This window comes from Centropristis striata, chromosome 12 (genome assembly GCF_030273125.1).
Source record: "Centropristis striata isolate RG_2023a ecotype Rhode Island chromosome 12, C.striata_1.0, whole genome shotgun sequence".
Classification (NCBI taxonomy): Eukaryota; Metazoa; Chordata; class Actinopteri; order Perciformes; family Serranidae; genus Centropristis; species Centropristis striata.
In genome coordinates this window covers 20,004,593-20,026,301 of record NC_081528.1, presented here as the reverse complement: position 1 = coordinate 20,026,301, position 21,709 = coordinate 20,004,593, and the positions used below count along the sequence as shown (strand labels likewise).

At 39.9% G+C, this 21,709-nt stretch overlaps 1 protein-coding gene across 2 annotated transcripts in view; it reads right to left on the bottom strand.

Moving 5' to 3' along the window:
- Window positions 1-16,781, bottom strand: part of pigg (phosphatidylinositol glycan anchor biosynthesis class G) — a 127,222-nt gene extending 110,441 nt beyond the window's left edge. The window contains exons 1-3 of one of the 2 annotated variants that reach the window (XM_059346139.1): window positions 16,377-16,781; window positions 16,072-16,277; window positions 2,742-2,951 (exon numbers count right to left, since the gene is read on the bottom strand). In XM_059346139.1, coding sequence (XP_059202122.1) covers window positions 2,742-2,951; window positions 16,072-16,277; window positions 16,377-16,542 — 582 coding nt within the window. In that variant the 5' untranslated portion in view covers window positions 16,543-16,781. The remainder of the gene's footprint in view (window positions 1-2,741; window positions 2,952-16,071; window positions 16,278-16,376) is intronic. The other variant, XM_059346140.1, reaches the window with a different exon arrangement.
- Between the last annotated feature and the right edge of the window lie 4,928 nt (window positions 16,782-21,709).

The following is a 21,709-nucleotide window of genomic DNA, read 5'->3' as shown; positions in this document are numbered from 1 at the left end:
CACAAAATGATACGCGTTAAGAGTAACTATCATGAAATAAAACATGGTAAGTTGACAAGTTCACATTATGTAAGCAAACAATAGCTGCAGTAGCAGTATGGCTAGTTGGCTCATTTCATGAGAAGGATCTTTACTACACGACTCACCCCGAGATTACTTCCAGAATAACATAGTTATTCTAACGCCTGGATTCCACTGGATGCGTAATGGCTGCAGATCCGTCGTCGGAGCCGTTACGCACCCATTATAATCAATGTGTGAGATTCCACCGACTGCAGATCCGCTGCGTAATGAGTCCGACAACGCAGGGCCATCCGACAGCCCTCGCAACACTTGCGCAGAGCTTCTATTTTTGTCGGACGACGGAGCACTACGCATAAATTCAGCACAGAGCAGATCGTTCGGGACAGGAAGTCTTGCACAGACACAAAATAAAACACCGGTATATTTTCAAAATAAAATACCTCGGGTTCGCTAACGAGGTCGGCCGGCTCGTTAACAAGCCGGCCGACCTCGTTAGCGCTCGTTAAGACGGAGTCGCTGGATTTGTCTCCAGTCATTAACGAGGAGATGTTGATTATCTTCCAGTTATATCAATTGAATTCGCGAGATCTCGTGCGTCCTCGGGACTCTGCTGTCCGCAACAGCTCCGACACAGACGGATCCGGTGGGTGTTGATGGACTGCGTAGATACGCAGCCGTTGCGGACAGACCCCTGTCGGAGTCGTTACGCATCCAGTGGAATCCAGGCGTAACCCTAACCAAGAACTTTTCCTAAACCTAACCAAGTCCTTTTTGTCCCTAAACCTAACTTAAAGTGCCTAAACCTTAACATAACTAAACTCCAGTAGTGTCCACAGATAGACCCACTTGCATTTATTGGCAAGGTAGAAAGTTAATGTACCCATATCATTATTATTATAATATTATTCATTCATTATCCTTAACCGCTTAACCACAGTCAGGTCTCGGGGGGCTGGAGCCGATCTCAGCTGACATTGGGCGAGAGGTGGGGTACACCCTGGACAGGAAATAACAAAAACTAGAATTGAAAAAATATTTTTCGTTAACTGAAATATAAATAAAAACAAGAGTTTTTAGAAAAAAACGATAACTAACTGAAACTGTATTTTGTGGTTACAAAACTAAAATTATAGTGAAAATGTCCTTAGTTTTCGTCTTTGTCAACTTTTTTCATACGTAAACCTTTTTGGTTGATATGAAATTTATTTAATCTATTTGGTTTTATGACTTAATAAACTTATTGGGGCTGAGATGGATAAGACAAAGGAAATAAAGGCAACATTTATAGTGATCTTATTGAATCTGGCACCCAACAAATACCCCATTACAAAAAAAAACTAAAACTAATAAAAAATAAACTAAAACTAAGCATTTTGCAAAAATAAAAACTAATTAAAATTAGCAAACACACTCTAAAAACTCATTAAAACGAACTGAATTTGATAACAAAAATTGACAACGAAATTAAAACTAAAACTAATGAAAACAACAAAACTATTATAACCTTGGTCTCCAGACTATCACAGGGCTGCCACATAGAGACAGATAGATCACGCTCTCATTCACTCCTACGGGCAATTTAGAGTCACCAATTAAACCTAAGTGCATGTTTTTGGACTGTGGGAGGAAGCTGGAGTACCTGGTCACACTGTCACAGGGAGAACATGTAAACTCCACACAGAAGAGCTGCAGGCCGGAGTCGAACCAGCGACCCTCTTGCTGTGACGCAAGAGGGATAACCGCTACCCCACTACGTAGCCCTATTATAATATTATTAGCTAACTTTTTTGTTGGCATTTCACAAGATTCCACTCTGCCTATTTGTAACGTGAATGACCTTTCACTTGTCTATAAACATTATTTCAGCCTGAGTCACATTAGATAGATTTTCATCAACAATGGTGGTTGTATGACAACGATGACAATATCCCATTAGATCCTACACTACTTAACAAAATCAGCATTTTGATGACACAGTAATTATATACTGTGCATTTAATTAAACATTAATACATTTAGGGCTGCAACTAACGATTATTTTCATTATATCATTATTACTGTTGATTATTTAAATGATTAATCACTTAGTTGTTTGGTCAATAAAATGTATAAAAATATCAACCAGTGTCTCCCAAACCACAAGATGACGTCCTGAAATCTCTTGTTTTGTCCACAAACCAAAGAGATATTCAGTTTATTGTCATAAAAGAACAAAGAAACCAGAAATATTCACATTGAAGAAGCTGAAATAAGAGAATTTGGACTTATTGTCTTTATAAAAACCAAACCAATTATTCGATTATCAAAATAGTTGACAATTAATTTAATAATCGATTATTGTTCGATTATTCGAATAATTGTTGCAGCTCTAAATACATGTACAGTCTTTACTCCATGTGTTGGTTTAAAAAAGGTAAAATCAGTCTATAAAACTTGAGGAACTTGAGCCTGAATGACATCGTGATAAGATGCAGGTAAAACATTTTTTCATAGAAAAACATAATTCAGGTTGCTTCATGAATATTCAGAGTCAGGATGAGAGGATTTGATAATTACACAGGTTTTCCTTGCTCTCCCTTTTTTCTGTTTCTTATTAACAAACATGAGTTCTCATCGTTTTAAAATGCCTGTGTCATATCTGCCACCACATACTTTAATCCTTTGATATTCGCAGGAAACTACATCTCTCACATCTTTTACATTTGACTCACACCTACCTCGGTGTAGTCGGATACAAAGAAGGAGGTCGTGCCATCGTACTCCATGAAGTGTTTGGGGAAGAGTCGCACCCAGGTGTCATCTCCGTAGAAGACCATCCTCTTCCCTGCTGTTTTGGCCTGCCAAATGAGGTTGTCTTCCAGCAGTGCAGGAGAATTCAGGTTCATTACCACATCAATGAAGCCTGGGATACTGCCAGTGGTAAGAGCCTGGGGAGGGATATGTTTTTGTCATTGTCCTTTGAACAATAATTGTCTTATAATGGTGTTACACAACCTCACAGTATCATCCAGCTAATTAAGATTTGTGTTGCAGTACAGTAAAATATGCCTTTATATATGTACAATTTTCAAAAAATGAACGAGTTCCCCTTTTATCTGATTGGTCACTACTTTGATCTAAATTACATCCCACATACCCCAAACCAAATTTGCTGCCACAAATAGAAAGTGAAAGCTGAATCAGGTGGATTGATGATATTTATGAAGTACAGTTTCTACTGATTTCATCATGTTATCTGAAATAAAACAACACTGGCCCCCATTTGACTGACAAGGAAAACGCAGGCTGTTTTGGAAGTCAGAAGAGAGGCTGCTGCATCGTCGAGGGGGAAGTACAAAGGCCTTGTCTTTATGCTCTGAAGGAGACACGAGTATGCAGATGCTGGCAGGAAACACTGTTATTCAAAGCCCTTATGAGCTGCCTGGAGCACGGCCTGAGATCTTCCGGGACACTCAAAAATCCAGGCGAAAATCAGAGGTGACCAGTCTTTATTGTGCGAGGGCACTCTGCTGCCGAGGGAGCTGGCATGGCGAACTTAAAGTAATCTTTTAAATCACTATCTTATCTGTCTTATAGGTGATGAGTTTGTCCTTATATAAACCTGTTTTTTCAGTCCACATCCAGGGATTCTGTTGATCTTATCAGTTTCTGTATATTCATGTTTTGTTTGCTTGCAAAACACTTTGCATCAGTTTGTGCGTGGTTACTGTGTGAGCACCACTTTTACTGTTCTATGGCAGCTCTGTGGCTACTTCACGGGCGCTAGAGACAAATAGCAATAAACTAAAGGTGTCACACCCCCACAAACAACCTCAACAGTCAAAAGCTTCAAACCTCTTTCTATTCGCAATCACATTTCCACTATCCAGGGGGCAATAATGTTTTATCAACGTGTGTCTTGATGTATCTGTATCATGATGTGTCTTTGTGGAGCAAAGTTCCCAAAGGTTTGTGTTTCCTACTTAACAATGACAAACTAATAAACAGAGTATCGTCAGAAGCCTTTCAGTTTTGCAGGCTGATTCACAGTTATTGCTCCGACTGGAAGCTGAAAATTTTCGAGCCTCATCTTCTGAGCTTTGTTCCGGAGCTCAATTATTTACCACTTCCTTCCTTCCTTGCTATTGTTTTGCTCCTGCCAGTGCAGATGCTTGCTTCAGGAAGAGATGGATGGTTCTGCTTCAAAAGCAGTCTTCTCTTTCTGCCTGTTCAGTCTCACTGAGGTAGGTCCCTCGTCTATTAATAGAGCTGGTCTGACCGATGAAACCAGTGGTTCGGGCAAAAACAGGAGCTTTTTTTTTTACCAAACTGGTAGAGCACTCTGCTGTTATGCAATAATAAACAAAGGGGCATATGGAGATCACTCTTCTGCAAGACATGCACAGGCCTTGGAAATTTTTTTTATAGCTTAACCCTTCTGCACCCCTTAAAAATAAAGTTTAAATACAAACAGAAGACATCAAATTCAGAATAAGAGTAAATATTTTGCTCCCAGTTTGAGCACTAGATATCTTGTCTTTGAACTGTATTTTATTGACTGTCGGTGCAAAGGATTTGTTCGTGACTGCATTCTGCTTATATTATAGTTTTCAGTGTCCTTACGTGTTTGGAATCAGGGATGTACACTATACATATCGTCTATCACCTTGTCAAACAATTCCAGACATGGGGCGCCCCGTTGGCACACCTGGTAGAGCGCGTACCATAGAGGCATTGTCCTCGTGAGCGGGCGGCCCGGGTTCGAATCCGACTCGGAGCCCTTTCCCCGCATGTCTTCCCCTCTGTCTCCCCCTTTCACTCTGTTACTCTCAATAAAGCCTTGAAAATGGCCAAAAAAAATCTTTAAAAAAACAAACAATTCCAGACATTAACACTGAGAAAGAAAGGAATAAATAAAAATAAAAGCAGGAGTTAAACAGTCCTGTATGCTGAGTATCAGTCAATCGCTGAACATTTAAATTAAGAATGAATAAAAAAACGAAATAAATAGCTATTAGACATAATTTCCAAATAACTAGAAGCGTAGGTTTCTGTGTTATATGTTCTGTAAAAAAGGCTTTTATATTGGCACATATCAGAAACATATACGCCAATACCAATAAGACCCAATATGTCTGTGAAAGGTCGATATGAACTAAAGGTTGACTGATACGGGTTTTTTTTAAGGCAGATGCCAATACCGATTATTTTGACATCAGTCTTAACTGATCCTTGATATGTGCTGCTGATTTTTTTGGTCCGATTCTTGAAGCTGATATTGCCTTTTCTCCATCCATTTACATGATAAAAGTCTCAATTTAAACAAAAAAATAAGATTTATTAACAAAATAAACAAAACATATTAACAGCTGGATAGCAAACAATGTGTATGTTGTTCTATGCCTCGAGGTGGTGGCGCCTCAGATGATCCACATATTTGATGTGTTTTTCTTTTTTCTGGTATCAGCAGCAGCTCACCAGAGAACGGCAGATGTTGCACTGAGCCTTGCCTGCTGTTGGCTCAGTGAAATGGGATCATTGATCGGCGAACGCACGCACGTATTGGCCGATGCCGATTCAAGTAAAAAACGCAAATATCGGTTTCAACATATCAGTCTGTCGATATATCAGTCTATCTCTAATATGAACCAATAAAATCTATTATGTTACCTGAGAAGACAAAATGCCCAGGTCAAAAAACTGCCATAGAATTATAAACAGCTCTGTAAAAAATTAAGAGACCACTGCAAAATGACAAGTTTTGCTGGTTTTACTTTTTATAGGTATGCATTTGAGTAAACTTAACTTTTTTGTTTCATTCTGTAAAGTGCTGACATTTCTCTCAAATTTGAAATTAAACTATTGCCATTTATAGCATTTATTGGCAGAAAATGACAACTGGTCAAGTAACAAAAAGGATGCAGTGTTTTCAGACCTCGAATAATGCAAGGAAAACATGTTCATATTCATTTTTAAACAACACAACACTAATATTTTAACTTAGGAAGAGGTTTTTATTATCTCCCTCATAAAACAAGATCTAGTTCAGATGATCAGCTGATCAGTGTCTCATAAAGAAGAACGAGGAGGCTTTTGTTGGAATCGAACAAACACTGGAGTGGACTGGCTGCCATATATGTAGAGATGCTGATTTATTTTTTTTAAAATCCAGAGCTGTATATATAAATATAATTTTCCACTTTCATTGAGTTAAATCTTACAGTCAACATCAGTCCCCATCATAACAACCAACTATTCATTCATTTTCTAGAATTTAACCGTTTAATTGCCAGTTTGTCTACATAATGCTGCTGCATTATACAACGCATAAATTGAAATATTTTCTGTCTACTAAATGCCAGCTTGGGCTTTTTTATTATCTTTTTACATATATTTTGATGCATTGCATAAGACTCTGCAGTGCTCCATAATACAGCAGTAAAAAAAAACTCTGTGGAAATGTGGAAAATAGCATGTATTTTCCCCATAGGGCAAATATGAGGAAATGGCTCAATCTGGTTGAAAATAGTAAAAACTATCATTCTGAAGCCAGGGCTCCAGATTGAAAGTCTCAAATAATATTATGCATGACTTTATGCTGTAATGGCCATTGGATCAAACCTTCAATAGGACATTCTGTTCAGGTTCTGGGTGTCTGTGTTTTGGCTTCACACTTTATTACAGACTTTATAGGAGCTGGTGTTGAACTTCCAAAATTAAAAATATAACTCAAACCATGCCAAATTAAAGCTATATGCATTAAGACAGCCAAACTAAAAAAAAAAAAGAAGTAAAAAGTAAAAACCTCAAAATGTCCCTAAGGATGCACGAAGGTTGGAAAAGCAAAATCTTTAAAATTTCTCCAGATGCCAAAAAAAAATTGAGAAGCCGCCCAAACAAATCAGTGACTCATCAACATACTAATGGCCCACAGTGTGCGTCTAAGCTTGCGATGTGCCACTGCTTAAATGTCAAATACAATATCAGTGGGGCATACAGACAGACACTGGCTGGCACACACAGGAAAACGTTTGAAGGTGCCAAAACACAGACGGAAGGGGCTGTGACTTCCAGTCTTCCTGTCTGGCACAAGATTTCTCTTTTTCACTAACTTCTGACTACTGAGTGGAAGACTTTCTACCACTAAGTTGAAAAAAATATCCTCTCAGGCCTTATTACCAAACGATACCTGTGGACGTAATGCAGTGGACCAGTTATGCACTTGGTGACTGTGTGGATAGTGTACCACCCAGGCAGATAGTAACCTTTCAAACAGCCACATTGCATCGCTGCTGCTGCTGCTGCTGCTGCGATGATTAACTGAATTCATTGTCGGAGCCCAGCGCCTCAGTAATGTCCACTGACTGCTGTGCCACTCTGAGAGTGCCGCTCAACTGGCCACATGTGAATACAGGACTGGGGAAGAAAACTAACTTCTTCTCTTTTCCTGCCACTGTAAAAGAGAACAATTAAATTCAGAGGGAAGACCCCGGGGTGGAGTTTCAGCTGTTTGCTGCCTGGCACTTCAGCTATTAAAATAAAAAATAGTTAAGAAACTAGATACTAAACTTAATGTGTATCAAAACAAGACTTCAATACAGCTGATCTGTATGTGTGCATGAAGCTTTATGAGACATAGTGGAAGGAGTGCAAAGACTTATGAGTGTGTAAATTATTGCCCGTGCCACAGAGAGATTATGATTTAGGTTAGTTGGCTGTGTCATACCAGTTAATTGGGTGCAATGCAGTGATAGTGGGCAGTAAATGGTACTTGGTCTGTACCGCCACCTACTGGTGAAATCTAAATGCTGTGCTTGAATAATTTAACCTTAATACTTGTGATTTGTTGCACTGTTTAATAACACAACCTCTAAATGACTCCAGTGTTAGAGTGAGCTGCATGCTCTAATGCAGAGCAGTAATGTGCTGCCTCAGAGCCATCGTCTGATGCATGTTGGGCTTTTTGTGATGCACCAGCTGCAGCCTGACAGTGGGCCAAAAATAATCTTGGGATTTTATTACACTGGGCTCTCATCTGTATTCTGACATTAATACATTTCTACTTAAAAATTAATAACTATCAACCAGTATATATTGGGGCTGCAACTAACAATTCACTATCATCACTATCGATTGATCTGATGATTATTCTCTCGATTACAGTAAAGAGATTAATCATCTGGTCAATTACATTTCTGAAAATAGTGAAAAATGGTTATTAAACATCAAGGTGATGCATTTACATGCCGTTTAGTCAGTCCAAAATCCAAAAAAATGGAAAATATTATTAGACCACCCTTGGTTTCTGTTTTCTTGATAATGACTTTGGTTATTATCTAGAAAAACATGGAAAATGTTTAGATATCAGCTTAAATTAAACTCTTATGAGCTATTTTTGTTGTAATGGTTATATTTGTCCAAACAAATGTACCTTTAGTTGTACTAGGTATTAAAATGAACATGACGTAAAAAAAAAGGGGTCTAATATTTTTTTCCATGACTGTATATTCAAAGAAAAGCAGAAATCTCTATATTTGAAAGGGTGAAAACAGCATTTTTTGCTATTTTTGCATGAAACATTACTTTACCAGGGGATTGATCATCAAAATAGTTGGACATTATTTTCCTGAAACTCCAGTAATTGATTAGTTAACTAATCAATGCAGCTGTGCAATATATGGAGAAGAATATAAAGCAGTATAGTCACTACATTAGGCTGAAAATGTAAAGTGTTGTGCCTGAAATCTTCTGTAAATGCCCCGCCCCCTGAGGAGTGATTAAGTGTCTCTCCTGCAGGGATTATAGATGTACCTGTATGCTCTCAGCAAGCCTGCAAATCAAACTTACATGTTTCTGGACAGCTGATGAAGTGGCATTTTCAATTCCTGCTCTCCTCCTTGTTCATATACTGTACTGTACATCTCTGCTGCAACATAAACCTGCCATGTCTGTGCTTCTAAATCAGAAAGATTTTATTTTGAACTTCCTCTCTTATCGATTTCCCTCTACATACTTTTTTACCCACAACAAATCTTCTGAGCGGGTTCACAGCCAGAGCTGGTTTTCCCAACCTTTCCCTCCATCATCACTGCATCCCTTCTCTAAAGCCCGGGGATTATGGTGGAACATCTGTCTCCCAGCAAGTCCACCTCAATCCAGCTCAGCTTTATCCCGTCATCCCTCCTCCACATCATCACTGACCTGCTCCATTTCATGACAAGCGACTTCAGCTCCTCTTTAAAACATGACTTCATTCTGTTCAAGAAAGTGTTCCACCATCTCTATCAAACGGGTAACTTGTATCTTTTAAAATTGAATTTTTAAAATTCATTTTTTGTAATATATTGGGGCTGCAACTAACAATTCACTATCATCACACTATCAAATCATCGATTAATCTGATGATTATTCTCTCGATTACAGTAGAGCGATTAATCATCTGGTCAATTACATTTCTGAAAATAGTGAAAAATGGTTATTAAACATCAAGGTGATGCATTTAAATGCCGTTTAGTCAGTCCAAAATCCAAAAAATGGAAAATATTATTAGACCACCCTTGGTTTCTGTTATTTCGTGTTCATTTTAATGCCTGGTACAACTACAGGTACATTTGTTTTGACAAATATAATGATAACAACAAAAATAGCTCATAAGAGTTTAATTTAGGAGCTGATATGTAGACATTTCCATAGTTTTCTTGATAATAACCAAATAATTGTATCAAGAAAAACATGGAAAATGTCTAGATACCAGATATTAAATTTAACTCTTATGAGCTATTTTTGTTGTTATCATTATATGTGTCCAAAAAAATGTACCTTTAGCTGTACCAGGCATTAAAATGAACAAGAAATTGAAGAAAACAATGGTCCGATAATAAGTTACCCGTCTGATGCAATGTGTGTGAGGACAGTTAACATTACATTTATTGAGCAGACACTTCTGCACAAAATGCAATTTAAACTCCACAGGAACAAGAGCCCTCGCCCCTGAACTTGTTTTTAGTTTCCTTCAAATTACAGAAACTAACTTTGTAAGCAATGACTTTGCACGGTGCAGCCAGGAGCCTGGTGCAATCCAATTATTGTCACTTCTGGCTCCAAAAACACAAGCTGGCGATTGCCAAAACACCAAACTCTTGGCTTCAAAACAGTATCCCAATGTTCACTTCCCCTATACAGTCTATGAGTGCTCCTCAGTTTAGAGCATTGTCTGTTTCTCTTTGTCCTATGTGATAGTAAACCTAATGTCTTTAGGTTTTGGACAATTTGATGGCATCCCCTTGAACTTTGGAAAATTGTAGTGGATATCTTCCATTATTTTCTGATATTTATAGGTTTTACATTGATCGATTAATTAAAGAAATATACTGGCGGATTAACTGAAAGAAACACAGTTGAAGCCTTGGTCACACACTGTCAGAGATTAATTTCTGGCTTAATTTAGTCCATCCTCCATTTTCATCCGCTTATCTTGGGCTGGATCGCGGGGTCAGCAGGCTAAGCAAACAATTCCAGACGTCCCTCTCCCCAGCCACAACTCCTCCCGAGGGACCTTGAGGCGTTCCCAGGCCAGGCGAGAGATATAATCCCCACCCAGCGTGTTCTGGGTCGACCACGGTGCCTCTTACCAGTTGGAGTTGCCTGGAACACCTCTAACAGGAGCAATCGGCAACCTCTGGGTCTGATCAGTGAGGAAAACCAGGAGGGTGCCGTAAGCTGCATTCTACTGAAAATTCCAGCAGGGGACACTGAAGAAGGTAGCAGAAGTATTTGGGTCCATTCAACATTCAAAATCCCCCTTAATTTATTTCCTCAGAATTTTTTTTTGACACTGCTATGGTCTCAATAACTAGTAAAATATCTTCTTCAAGACAATTTGATGTCAATAGTTCTAATAATGGCCCCATTTAGAAGAAAATAGAAGATAAAGAATCGTATGATTTGGGGCGTGGCTATCTTTGATTGACAGGTCACTGACGAGGCGAGCCGTCATCAGGAGAGAACGGGAGAGAAGAAAAGCAATGCGTATCCATGACATAATAAAGATTATAATATTTATAATGTCTATGGTATCCAGCCGTGAACTTGTTTGTCGTTGTCCGTGTTTCCGTCCGGTTTCGTCTCAAAACTTTGACCCTCTCACACTGTATTTTTACTTAATGACAGTTTATTTGAACATTTTGTTCAGTAAAAATGTCTTGTTCAGCGTTTGGTTGGACTAACAGACACTCCAAGGAGTCGCTGTTCATTTTTCCTAGATAAGTAACATACATTTTGTTTGGGTTTTTTTGCTAGCGACGAGCTAGCGAAATCGATGCCTCGCGGGCAGTTAACAGGCGCCCGGGGGGGTCCTTACAAGATGCCCGAATCACCTCAACTGGCTCCTTTCGACACAAAGGAGCAGCGGCTCTACTCCGAGCTCCCTCCGGATGTCTGAGCTCCTCACCCTATCTTTAAGGCCACCATTAGGAGGAAACTCATTTCAGCAGCTTGATTTGCGATCTCAAGGTTCATGACCATAGATGAGGGTTGGAATGTAGATGGACTGGTAAATCGAGAGTTTCACCTTCTGCGACAACGGTCTGGTACAACACCTGCACAACACCGCTTCATTTATAATACATAGAACGGTATAACGGACGATTTTATTTTGAAAGGACGAAAAGTGAGATTATACTGTAAAGAAAACATCAAGGAGTTCAATGTTTTATGTTTTAGCTCCCGAAGAGGCATGAGGTTAGCTTTCACACTAATCTTCATATTTAAATGTGTTGTTGCAAATTTCAGTTTGCAAACTGAAGCTTTATCCAACTTAATTCTCAGCTCATTGGCTTATTGATGTACAGCCGCAGAACTGAACGATCAGCATGTTTCAATCCAGTGATACTGTCAGAGATAAAATTAAAAAATACACAGATCGATTAAAAATTCCATGTGATCGACCAAATTCTTATAGACCCTTAACGATCTCTAACATCAATGTATAAACAGCAAATAACTGTAAGCTGCTCCATGCTCTGTTGGCTCTTATTTGTGAGACTGTACTCCTGCTTGATATTACTGTAGTCCTGTTGCTCCTCCACAGTGTCTTCTTCTTGTTTTCAGTGCCCACTGTCTTTGACCCTGTCAACCAACACATGCTCTTTGCTGTTGCCACTGACCTGAAGATTGCAGAGTCTGCACTCTCCTGGTCCTCATCCTACCTGTCTGAGCACATTTATCAGACATCACTGAGGAGGAATCTGTCCAAACTGTGTATCTTTGAGCTGCAAGTTTCTTCCGGGCTGAGTTTTGGCCCCAGTCTTCTCCTATCTTTAAGACACCTTGACGCTGTCAGCACATCCCTGTTCCTCCCACCACAGCTAAAGCATGAATTCTGCCTTTTATTCTGCCCTCTGACACTCTGAATATTCTGCTTCGCATGACAACTCCAGCTTGATGCCTTCCTACTACCTCAGTGCTGCCCAGCACCCATACAGACAGCACTGAGCTGCTCTTTTTCCTGGAAAATCTCTCCCTTTGCAAAATCTCTTCGGCACCATTGACAACAACACGCCAACTCTTCCTGCCCACAGACTTACTGTGTTTCGGCACAAACCAACTGTCATGCTAGGTGCACATGACATAACTGTAATTCACTCCTGGCCCTGCTCCCAAAATACACTCAATGTGACAACGAACACACCATGTTTTCACCCTCTCCCAAGTCTGCCATGTTAGCCCTATTTGCAGCTGTGGGCTAGAAACTTTGCACCTATCTCAAAATGTCTTTACAGGATTATTCTGGGCACATAGGAGTACTGTTAGGACGATTTTGGCTCCGGCACTTATGACTTTGGCTCCCCCTCTAATGATGGGCTGGATGAAATATCGCTGATAAAGGAATTTAAACTTTTTTTTTTTTGCTGTTTTACTCATTACAGGTCACATTTTCGCAGAGCCCAAGGTGACAATCTCAAACTCCTTCTTTTGTCTGACCAATGGTCCAAAACTCAAAGATGTTTAATGTAGAATGATATGAACCAGAGAAGGCCAGCAAGTCAGCACATTTCACAAGATCGAAGCAGTAATTTTTGCATAACAAACAACTTAAAGGATTCCACTTAGTTAAGTTTTAGTTCATTTTGCCATGTGATTAATCATCCTATTGTTTCAGCACTACTTTCACATGCAAACTATTGATAAAAAGCGTTTAATAAATCTTAAATCTGGCCACACTAATCTGACATTACTGCCAAGGGTTTAAGGCAACGTTCCCGTCTCATCTCTTCCCTCACATCTCTCTGTTACTACCTAATAAAGACATTAAATGTTCAATCGGTAATTTTTATTGTACAAAATCAGGTCAATTTGAACTTTGCATTAACTTCAACTATTACTTTAGTATCCCTAAGGGGAGCTTAGTTTTGCAGCCAGGCACTAAAGAACACATAAGTGAAATGTTAAGAATTTGGCAAAGGTTTGATCTCTCAAAGTGCCTTAAATCTAAAAATTAAGTGTCAGTGTCCTCTACCTTAGATTGACTAGAGGTTCCTCTATTCAGGGTTTCACCTTCAGGCTGTGATGTACAGTTTACCCTCAGTGATATCAATGGAGTGGACTAAATGCACCAACAATTCCCAGTACATATAATAATAATAATAATAATAATGCATTTTATTTGAAGGTACCTTTCAGGACTTTCGCCATACAATAAACAATTAAAAATAAAACGCTAATAATAAAAACAGCAATGACAGTGATAATAAACAACACTAAAACAGTACAGACAAAATTGGCAACATTAATATAATGATGAATATATTATGGGTAGGCCAGTCTAAACAGGTGTGTTTTGAGATGTGACTTGAAGGTTGACAGTGTTGTTAGAGAGCAGATGTAAATGGTAAAATAGTAAAATGATCTGCACTTATATAGCACTTTTCTAGTCCCTTTGCGACCACTCAAAGCGCTTTACACTACAGACTGCACTTATTCACCCATCACACACACATTCATACTGGTGGCAGAGGCTACCCTAAACGGTGCCACCTGCCACCATTGGGAATTCATTCACACACACCGATGAACGCAGCATCGGGAGACATTTGGGGTTCAGTACCTTGCTCAAGGATACTTTGACATGTAGGCTGCCATGATCATGGATCGAACGACCAACCATCCAATCACTGGACGAAAGCTCTACCAACGGAGTCACAGCTGCCCGACTGAGGGAGTTTGTTCCAGAGTCGAGGGGCAGAGCAGCTAAAAGATCTTAGTCCCATTGTGGCTAAATGGGTGAAGGGGTGAAGAGGAGTAAAGCAGAGGAGGTCCTGAGTGTACGGCAGGGTGTGTAGGTCTGAAGGAGCTCAGTGAGGTATGAGGATGAAGGTTGTGGAGGGCTTTGAATGTGAGGAGCAGGATCTTGAAGTCAAAACGGAGGTGGATCGGGAGCCAATGAAGCTGTTTGAGGATGGGAGTGATGTGCTGTGTGGATGGACTTCTGGAAATGACGCATGCGGCCGAATTTTGGACTAATTGCAGTTTATTGAGGGATTTCTGTGGCAGACCATGTAGAGCATTACAGTAATGGAGTCGGGATGTGACAAGGGCGTTGACCAGTATGGAGGCGCTATTATGGGAGAGAGATGGGCGAAGGAGATTGATATTGCGAAGATGAAAGTATGCAGATGGGGTGGTGTTATTGATATGGGCAGTGAAGGAGGGGGTGCTGTCCATATCAGTCTCAGTACAGCACAATGCAGCTCAGATCATTAGGATTTACTGCCAGGCTGTTATATTGGATTAGCATTATCTTTAGCTGGATGGACCTAATATACAGGAAACTGAGAATATATCAAAGCTAATCTGACTATTTGATATATTAAATATTGTTCTGGATTATAAATAGTATCATTTATAGAGGCAGGAATCATCAGAGGACCCACAATATGATTTTATCCCGATACTTGAGTCACAATACAATAATATTGAAATTTTAAGCATTTTGCGATATATATTGTGATCTAATGTTTAACAGATTAAAGGGATAGTTCCGGATTTTGGCCGGTAAACTGGAAGGATCACGAAACAATGTAAATCACAGCAAATATAATGACAAAGAAGCAGCAGGCCTGTACCGGCGTACCGTATTTACTGGCTTTTTCAAGTAAAAAAAATAGTGCCAAGTTGATTTCTGATATGGACGAGGACCATTGTGGTGTGGTGGAATGGGGGACCCCTTTAGTGTACACTAGAGGTGTGAATTAGCAGAGGCCGCACGAAACGATTATTATCCCGATACTTCCGCTTTTTCAGTATTGGTATACAATATATTGTGCTTTAACTGTTTAACTGCATTTTGTGTCCACAACATTAAATTCAATCAAGAATTGTTTTGTCAAATAAGAGAAAATTCTCAGTTCTGAAATGGGAGGCAGCAATGTATGTCAAGAGGAAACTTGTGTGAACCCAAAGAGCCTATTTTCATAGAGATAGCGTGAGGTCAGAGGTCACATGACCGCTTTGAAAATCACTATGAAACATAAAAAAATAGCCTAACTTTGCAGCGATATTTCAAAAACTTCCCTGATATACTTGGTATCTATAGATTCATCAGATCTTCTAGTTTTATATGATACCAGTATCTCCTACTCAGTGGTGGAAGAAGTATTCAGATCCAGAAATGTTATATTTTAATCTTAATAATAATACTAATAATTTTATCTCAGTTTTTTACTTCATCACTAGATAATAATCTCCCTTTCCAATAAATTTATAATTTATATTATTTTTATGTATAAATTAGTATATATATCCAAAGCAGACTGTCATAAGTGCAATTACTGCTTGGTTTTGAGTTGGATTTTGTGGTTTTTATAGAATTATTTATCTGAAATAAAGCAAAATTTGAAATGTAAAACTTTGCACATGATAAAACAGACATCAAGGTGTTCATTTTTAGTTTAAACTCAATTTTGACCAAAAATGTAGTTACTGCAGTTAGACTTTGTAGGGCAGCATAGGTAGCATAAGGGATCTGAATACTTGTTCCAGTGCTGCCTGAGTGTGACAGTGACCTCTCACCTTGATCCTGGGCATGGTGACAGTGGGAGGTCTGGCCTTGGCCACAAAGCTGAGCGTGGAGCCCCTCTCCACCAGGTGTCTGGTGTAGGGCATGTTCCTGCGTCCATTGGCTCCAAACACAAAGTCCTCCCGCAGGGCATCCACTAACATCACCACCACCCGTTTAAACAGCGGCTGTGGGAGGCGAGAGGAGTTGGGAGATCTTCCTGTAAATGTAAAGCACATTATTTAGGTTTTTTAAAACAAATTAGCGTCCCCAATGCGGGGAAGATAGTGGCGTATAAGCAGAGTGACAGACAGCTCACCTGTCAGCTCACCTGTCAGCGGCTCGGCTGGCAGCTCTGACAGCTTGTTCTTGGATGAGAGGGAAGACTTGAGAGGAACAGGGAAGAACCCCCGCAGGAACAGGGCAATGCCAATCACTTCAAATATTAACATGAACGAGGCGAAGACAGACGAGCGGACTTTCATGTTGCTGCTTGTCTGGTTGACACTTGATGTTAGTGAGATAACTTGCTGCAGTAGCTAACAACCGACATCACTTTCTGCACACACTTTATGAAGAAAATAAAAAGACGTAACATCCCATTTTTAGCCAAACAATACTTCACAATAACACGTGCCTCGGTTTAAAATGAATTACCTATTTGTTATATATTTGTGGCTGTAATTTAAAATAAAAACACCAATAGCAGTTAATAGCGCTGGAACCATTCATAGCAGCTTCCGCGTTGAACTACGGGTACTACGTAGATTCAAACAACACCAAATCGCCTTTTCCTCACAATCTTTTGTTTGGCTCAACTGTTGTGAGTACAGCTGTTTCTCAATAAATATAATATCATAGAAAGGTTTATTTATGTCAGTAATTAAATTCAAAAAGTGGAAATAACACATTATATAGATCCATTACACACAGAATGACACATTTCATGTCTTAATTTATTTAATTTCTTCTAATTATATTGATTATGGCTTACATTTAATGAAGACCTAAAATTCAGTGTCTCTAATTTTACAGAATATATATATTAAACATCTGAGAATATATATTAAAAGTCTGAGAATATATATTGAAAGTCTGAGAATATTTATTAAGTCTCAAAATATATATTAAAAGTCTGAGAATGTATATTAAGTCTCAAAATATATATTAAAAGTCTGAGAATATGTATTAAACATCTGAGAGTATTTATTTAGTCTCAAAATATATATTAAAAGTCTGAGAATATATATTAAAAGTCTGAGAATATTTATTAAAAGTCTGAGAATATATATTAAAAGTTTGAAATTATTAATTTAAAGTGTGAGAATATATATTGAAACTTGAGAATATATATACATATATATATATATATACATATATATGTATATATATATATATATACATATATATATATATATATATATATATATATATATATATATATATAAATAAAACTGAGAATATATATTGAAGGTTTTAATATATATTCTCAGGTTTTTCAGTCCATATTCTCAAACTTTCATTCCATATAATAATTTTCTGAACGGCATGCCATAATATGTTTGTATGTATATATATATATATATATATTTGTTATTTCCCTGCCAAAAGGTCTAATTCTAGGTCTACACATGCCAAGTGTTTTTACTTGAATTCACTGCTGAAGTACAACTTGTCACTGCCCATTTCTTTCACTGTGGCTAAACACCCATTAGTCTCTTAAATCAGATTTGCTTTAATTATAGGTCAGCTCACAGGGACAATGAGATCTTTTCATCGAGCCACTGTAACTGCTGGGTAGAAGGTAAGTGGACTGTCTGGAGTTTTATAGGATTTAAATGTGACATTTATGGAGCCTGAAGCTGATGAAGTCTGATTGGAAATTAGCTCAGAATGGAATTAAATTCCTTTCAGCTCTTTTGTGCGTTTGAGCTGATGCTGCCATCTACTGGGAGCTCCGCTTCAAGGCCAAACTGAGATTTTCCCCCAGAACACAACACCTTATACAGGTGCATCTCAATAAATTAGAATATCATAGAAAGTTTATTTATGTCAGTAATTCAATTTAAAAGGTGGAAATAACACATTATATAGATCCATTACACACAGAATTAATGTATTTAATTTCTTCTAATTATAATGATTATGGATTACATTTAATGAAGACCTCAAATTCCGTGTTAAAAAATGTTTAATATTACAAAAGACCAATTTTAAAAAGTATGTACAATATGTAAATGTTGGCCTCTGAAAAGTATGTCTATCTATATGACTCAATACTTGGTTGGGGCTGTTTGACTTGAACTACTGGAAATTGACTTTTCCATCATATTCTATTTTATTTATTAGTTATTTATTTATTGGATCTCCATTAGCACCAGCACATTAGCATAGCTATTCTTCCTGGAGTCCAAACATTAAATCAAATTGTCCCTTCTCCGAGATCATCAACAAAGCAAAAAACGTCAATACAGTCACAACACATAAACAATCATAGACACTGACAAACATACACAACATACATTTAGTCATTTAGCAGACGCTTTTATCCAAAGCGACATACAGGAAGAGTAAAAAGCAAACAATCAAGGTATAGTGCAATAAGAGCTATTAGTGCTAGTGACAATTCTTTGAGGAGTAGACTTATCATGTGGTCTAGGAGAGAAGATGCTCTCTGAAGAGCTGGGTCTTCAGGAGTTTTTTTAAAGGTAGAGAGGGATGCCCCTGCTCTGGTAGGAACTGGAAGTGTGTTCCACCAGCAGGGAACAAAAAGTGCAAAGAGTCTGGATTGCCTTGGACCAACGGGGGGCAGAGCCAGGCGCCGTTCATTGGAAGAGCGCAACGGTCGTGAGGTAGCATATGTCTGAATCAGGGCGTTCAGGTAGGTAGGAGCAGTACCGGAGACAACTTTGTAGGCCAGCATTAGAGATTTGAATTTGATGCGGGCTGCAACAGGTAGCCAGTGGAGCTCAATGAGCAGCGGAGTGACATGTGACCTTTTTGGCTGGTTGTAGACCAGGCACGCCGCCGCGTTCTGGATCATCTGAAGCGGTTTTACTGAGCAGGCTGGCAGGCCTGTCAGGAGGGCATTACAGTAGTCAAGTTTTGAGATGACAACAGCGGAGTCAGGAGTTGAGCGGCATGTTGAGTTAGGTAAGGTCTGATTTTTCTGATGTTGTAAAGTGCAAAGCGGCATGACCGGGTAACTGAGGCGACATGACTGGAAAAGGTGAGTTGGTCATCAATCATCACCCCTAAGTTTCGCACCACCTTGGTGGGTGAAAGACACAGGGAGTCAATCTTGATGTTGATGTTGTGGTGTATTGTGGGTTTAGCAGGGAAGACCAGCAGTTCAGTTTTTGAGAGGTTCAGCTGGAGGTGATGTGCCTTCATCCAAGTGGCTATGTCAGAGAGGCAGTCAGAGACCCATGCAGAGACCGATGGGTCATCAGGAGGAAATGACAGATAGAGCTGAGTGTCATCTGCATAGCAGTGATAGGAAAAGCCATGTGAGCGGATAACCTCACCCAGAGAGGTTGTGTAGATAGCGAATAGCAGGGGTCCCAGCACTGAGCCCTGGGGAACCCCTGTGGTGAGGCAAGACAAAGTAGACAACTGTCCATGCCAGGATACACTGAATGAGTGTCCTTTGAGGTAGGAGTCAAACCAGGACAGAGCCACGCCAGAGATGCCCATTTTAGAGAGAGTAGAGAGGAGGATGCGATGGTTAACTGTGTCAAATGCAGCTGACAAGTCAAGCAGAATGAGAACTGAGGACTTTGCTGCTGTTCTTGCTTCTTTTAAGGCTTCTGTCACAGACAACTGAGCAGTTTCAGTTGAGTGACCGCTTTTGAAACCAGATTGATTTGGATCAAGAAGATTGTTCTGTTGGAGGAATTCTGAAAGTTGCTTAGCGACCGCCCGTTCAATAGTTTTGGATAAGAATGGAAGAAGTGAGACAGGACGATAGTTCTCGACTTCAGCAGGGTTGAGAGAGGGTTTCTTGAGAAGAGGTGTTACCCGAGCTGCTTTGAATGCGGTGGGAAAAGTGCCGGAGGACAGTGAGGCGTTAATCACATGTGTGACAGCTGGCGTGATGGTTGGGCTAATGGACTGAAGAAGGTTTGTTGGTATAGGGTCCAACGAGCATGTAGTAGGACGGCTACATGTCAACAGTTTGGATACCTCACTCTCAGAGAGGGGTGTAAAGCCAGAAAATGAGGTGCTAGCAACTGATTCAGTGCCGCCCAGCTGAGATACAGAAAGACATGTAGTAGGACTTCTACATGTCACAGTATTAGGAGTCGGGTGGGGGTCAGAGAAATGGCTGCTAATTGCTGCAACTTTGCTTGTAAAGAAGGATGCAAATGTGTCTGCGGTGAGGCAGGTAGGAGGAGGAGGAGGCGGAGGCTTGAGTAGTGATTTGAAGGTGGAAAAGAGTTTCCGGGTGTCAGTGACACTGTTGACTTTGTCGTTGTAAAAAGCAGTCTTTGCATCGGTGATGCTGCCTGAGAATGAGGACAATAGTGTCTGATAGTTTATGAGATCGTCAGGAAGTTTGGATTTGAGCCATTTTCTTTCAGCAGCTCTGAGCTTGGTACGCTGTGATCGAAGGGTATCAGTCAACCATGGGTGGGATTGGTTGGGTCGAGCAGGCCTTGTAGATAAAGGACATAGCCTGTTCAGACATGAGTTCAGAGTAGAGCAGAGTGAGTCAGTGGCATCATTAGCCTTCAGAGAGGAGAATGTGCTGAGTGGAGGTAGGGTAGAGGCAACAATAGAGGAGAAGTGGGCTGGGGATAAGTTCCGGAGGTTGCGGCGGAACCATTGGTGCAAGAGCAGAGGGTTGCTCAGGTAGAGTGACATTAAACTGGATAAAAAAGTGATCTGACAGGTGGAGAGGCGTTACCACCAGTGCATCTGTGGCACAGTTACGGATGAGAATTAAGTCAAGATTCTTGCCAGCTTTGTGAGTAGGAGGACTTTGGACCAGCTGGAGGTCAAATGAATGAATTAACGTCATGAAGTTATTAGAGTCTGGACTGTCGAAGTGGATGTTCATGTCGCCCAGGACAAGCAACGGACAGTCATGATCAGGTATGGAAGAGAGCAGGGTATCTAGCTCATCTGTGAAGCCACCCAGCTGGCCTGGTGGACGGTAAATGACCACAACGTAGGCTTTAACAGGAGCAGTTACTGTTATGGCATGGTATTCGAAAGTGTCATATCTGATGGAATGTAGCAGAGGGGTGAACTTCCATTTATTGGAGATTAGCAGGCCAGTCCCACCTCCTCGTCCAGAAGGACGGGGGGTGTGGGAGAGGGTGTAATTAGTGGAGAGAGCAGCAGGGGTGGCTGTGTTCTCAGGTTTTATCCAGGTCTCAGTGAGAGCAAGGAGCTGAAGAGAAAGGTGGTTTGTGTAAGCCGTAATAAAAATCGCTTTTGTTTACTGCGGATTGGCAGTTCCACAGGCCCATGGAAAAGGAAGTGACAGTGTGTGAGGACTGTTTGAGAGGCCGAAGGTTAGATAGGTTTCTGCACCTTTTGGCCAATTTTCTGCATGGACCGGAGACAACAACAGGAATGGAGTGGCACATATTGTAAGACTGGGAGGGAATAGGACTGGTTCCCTTTGCTCGGTGAACTTGCACA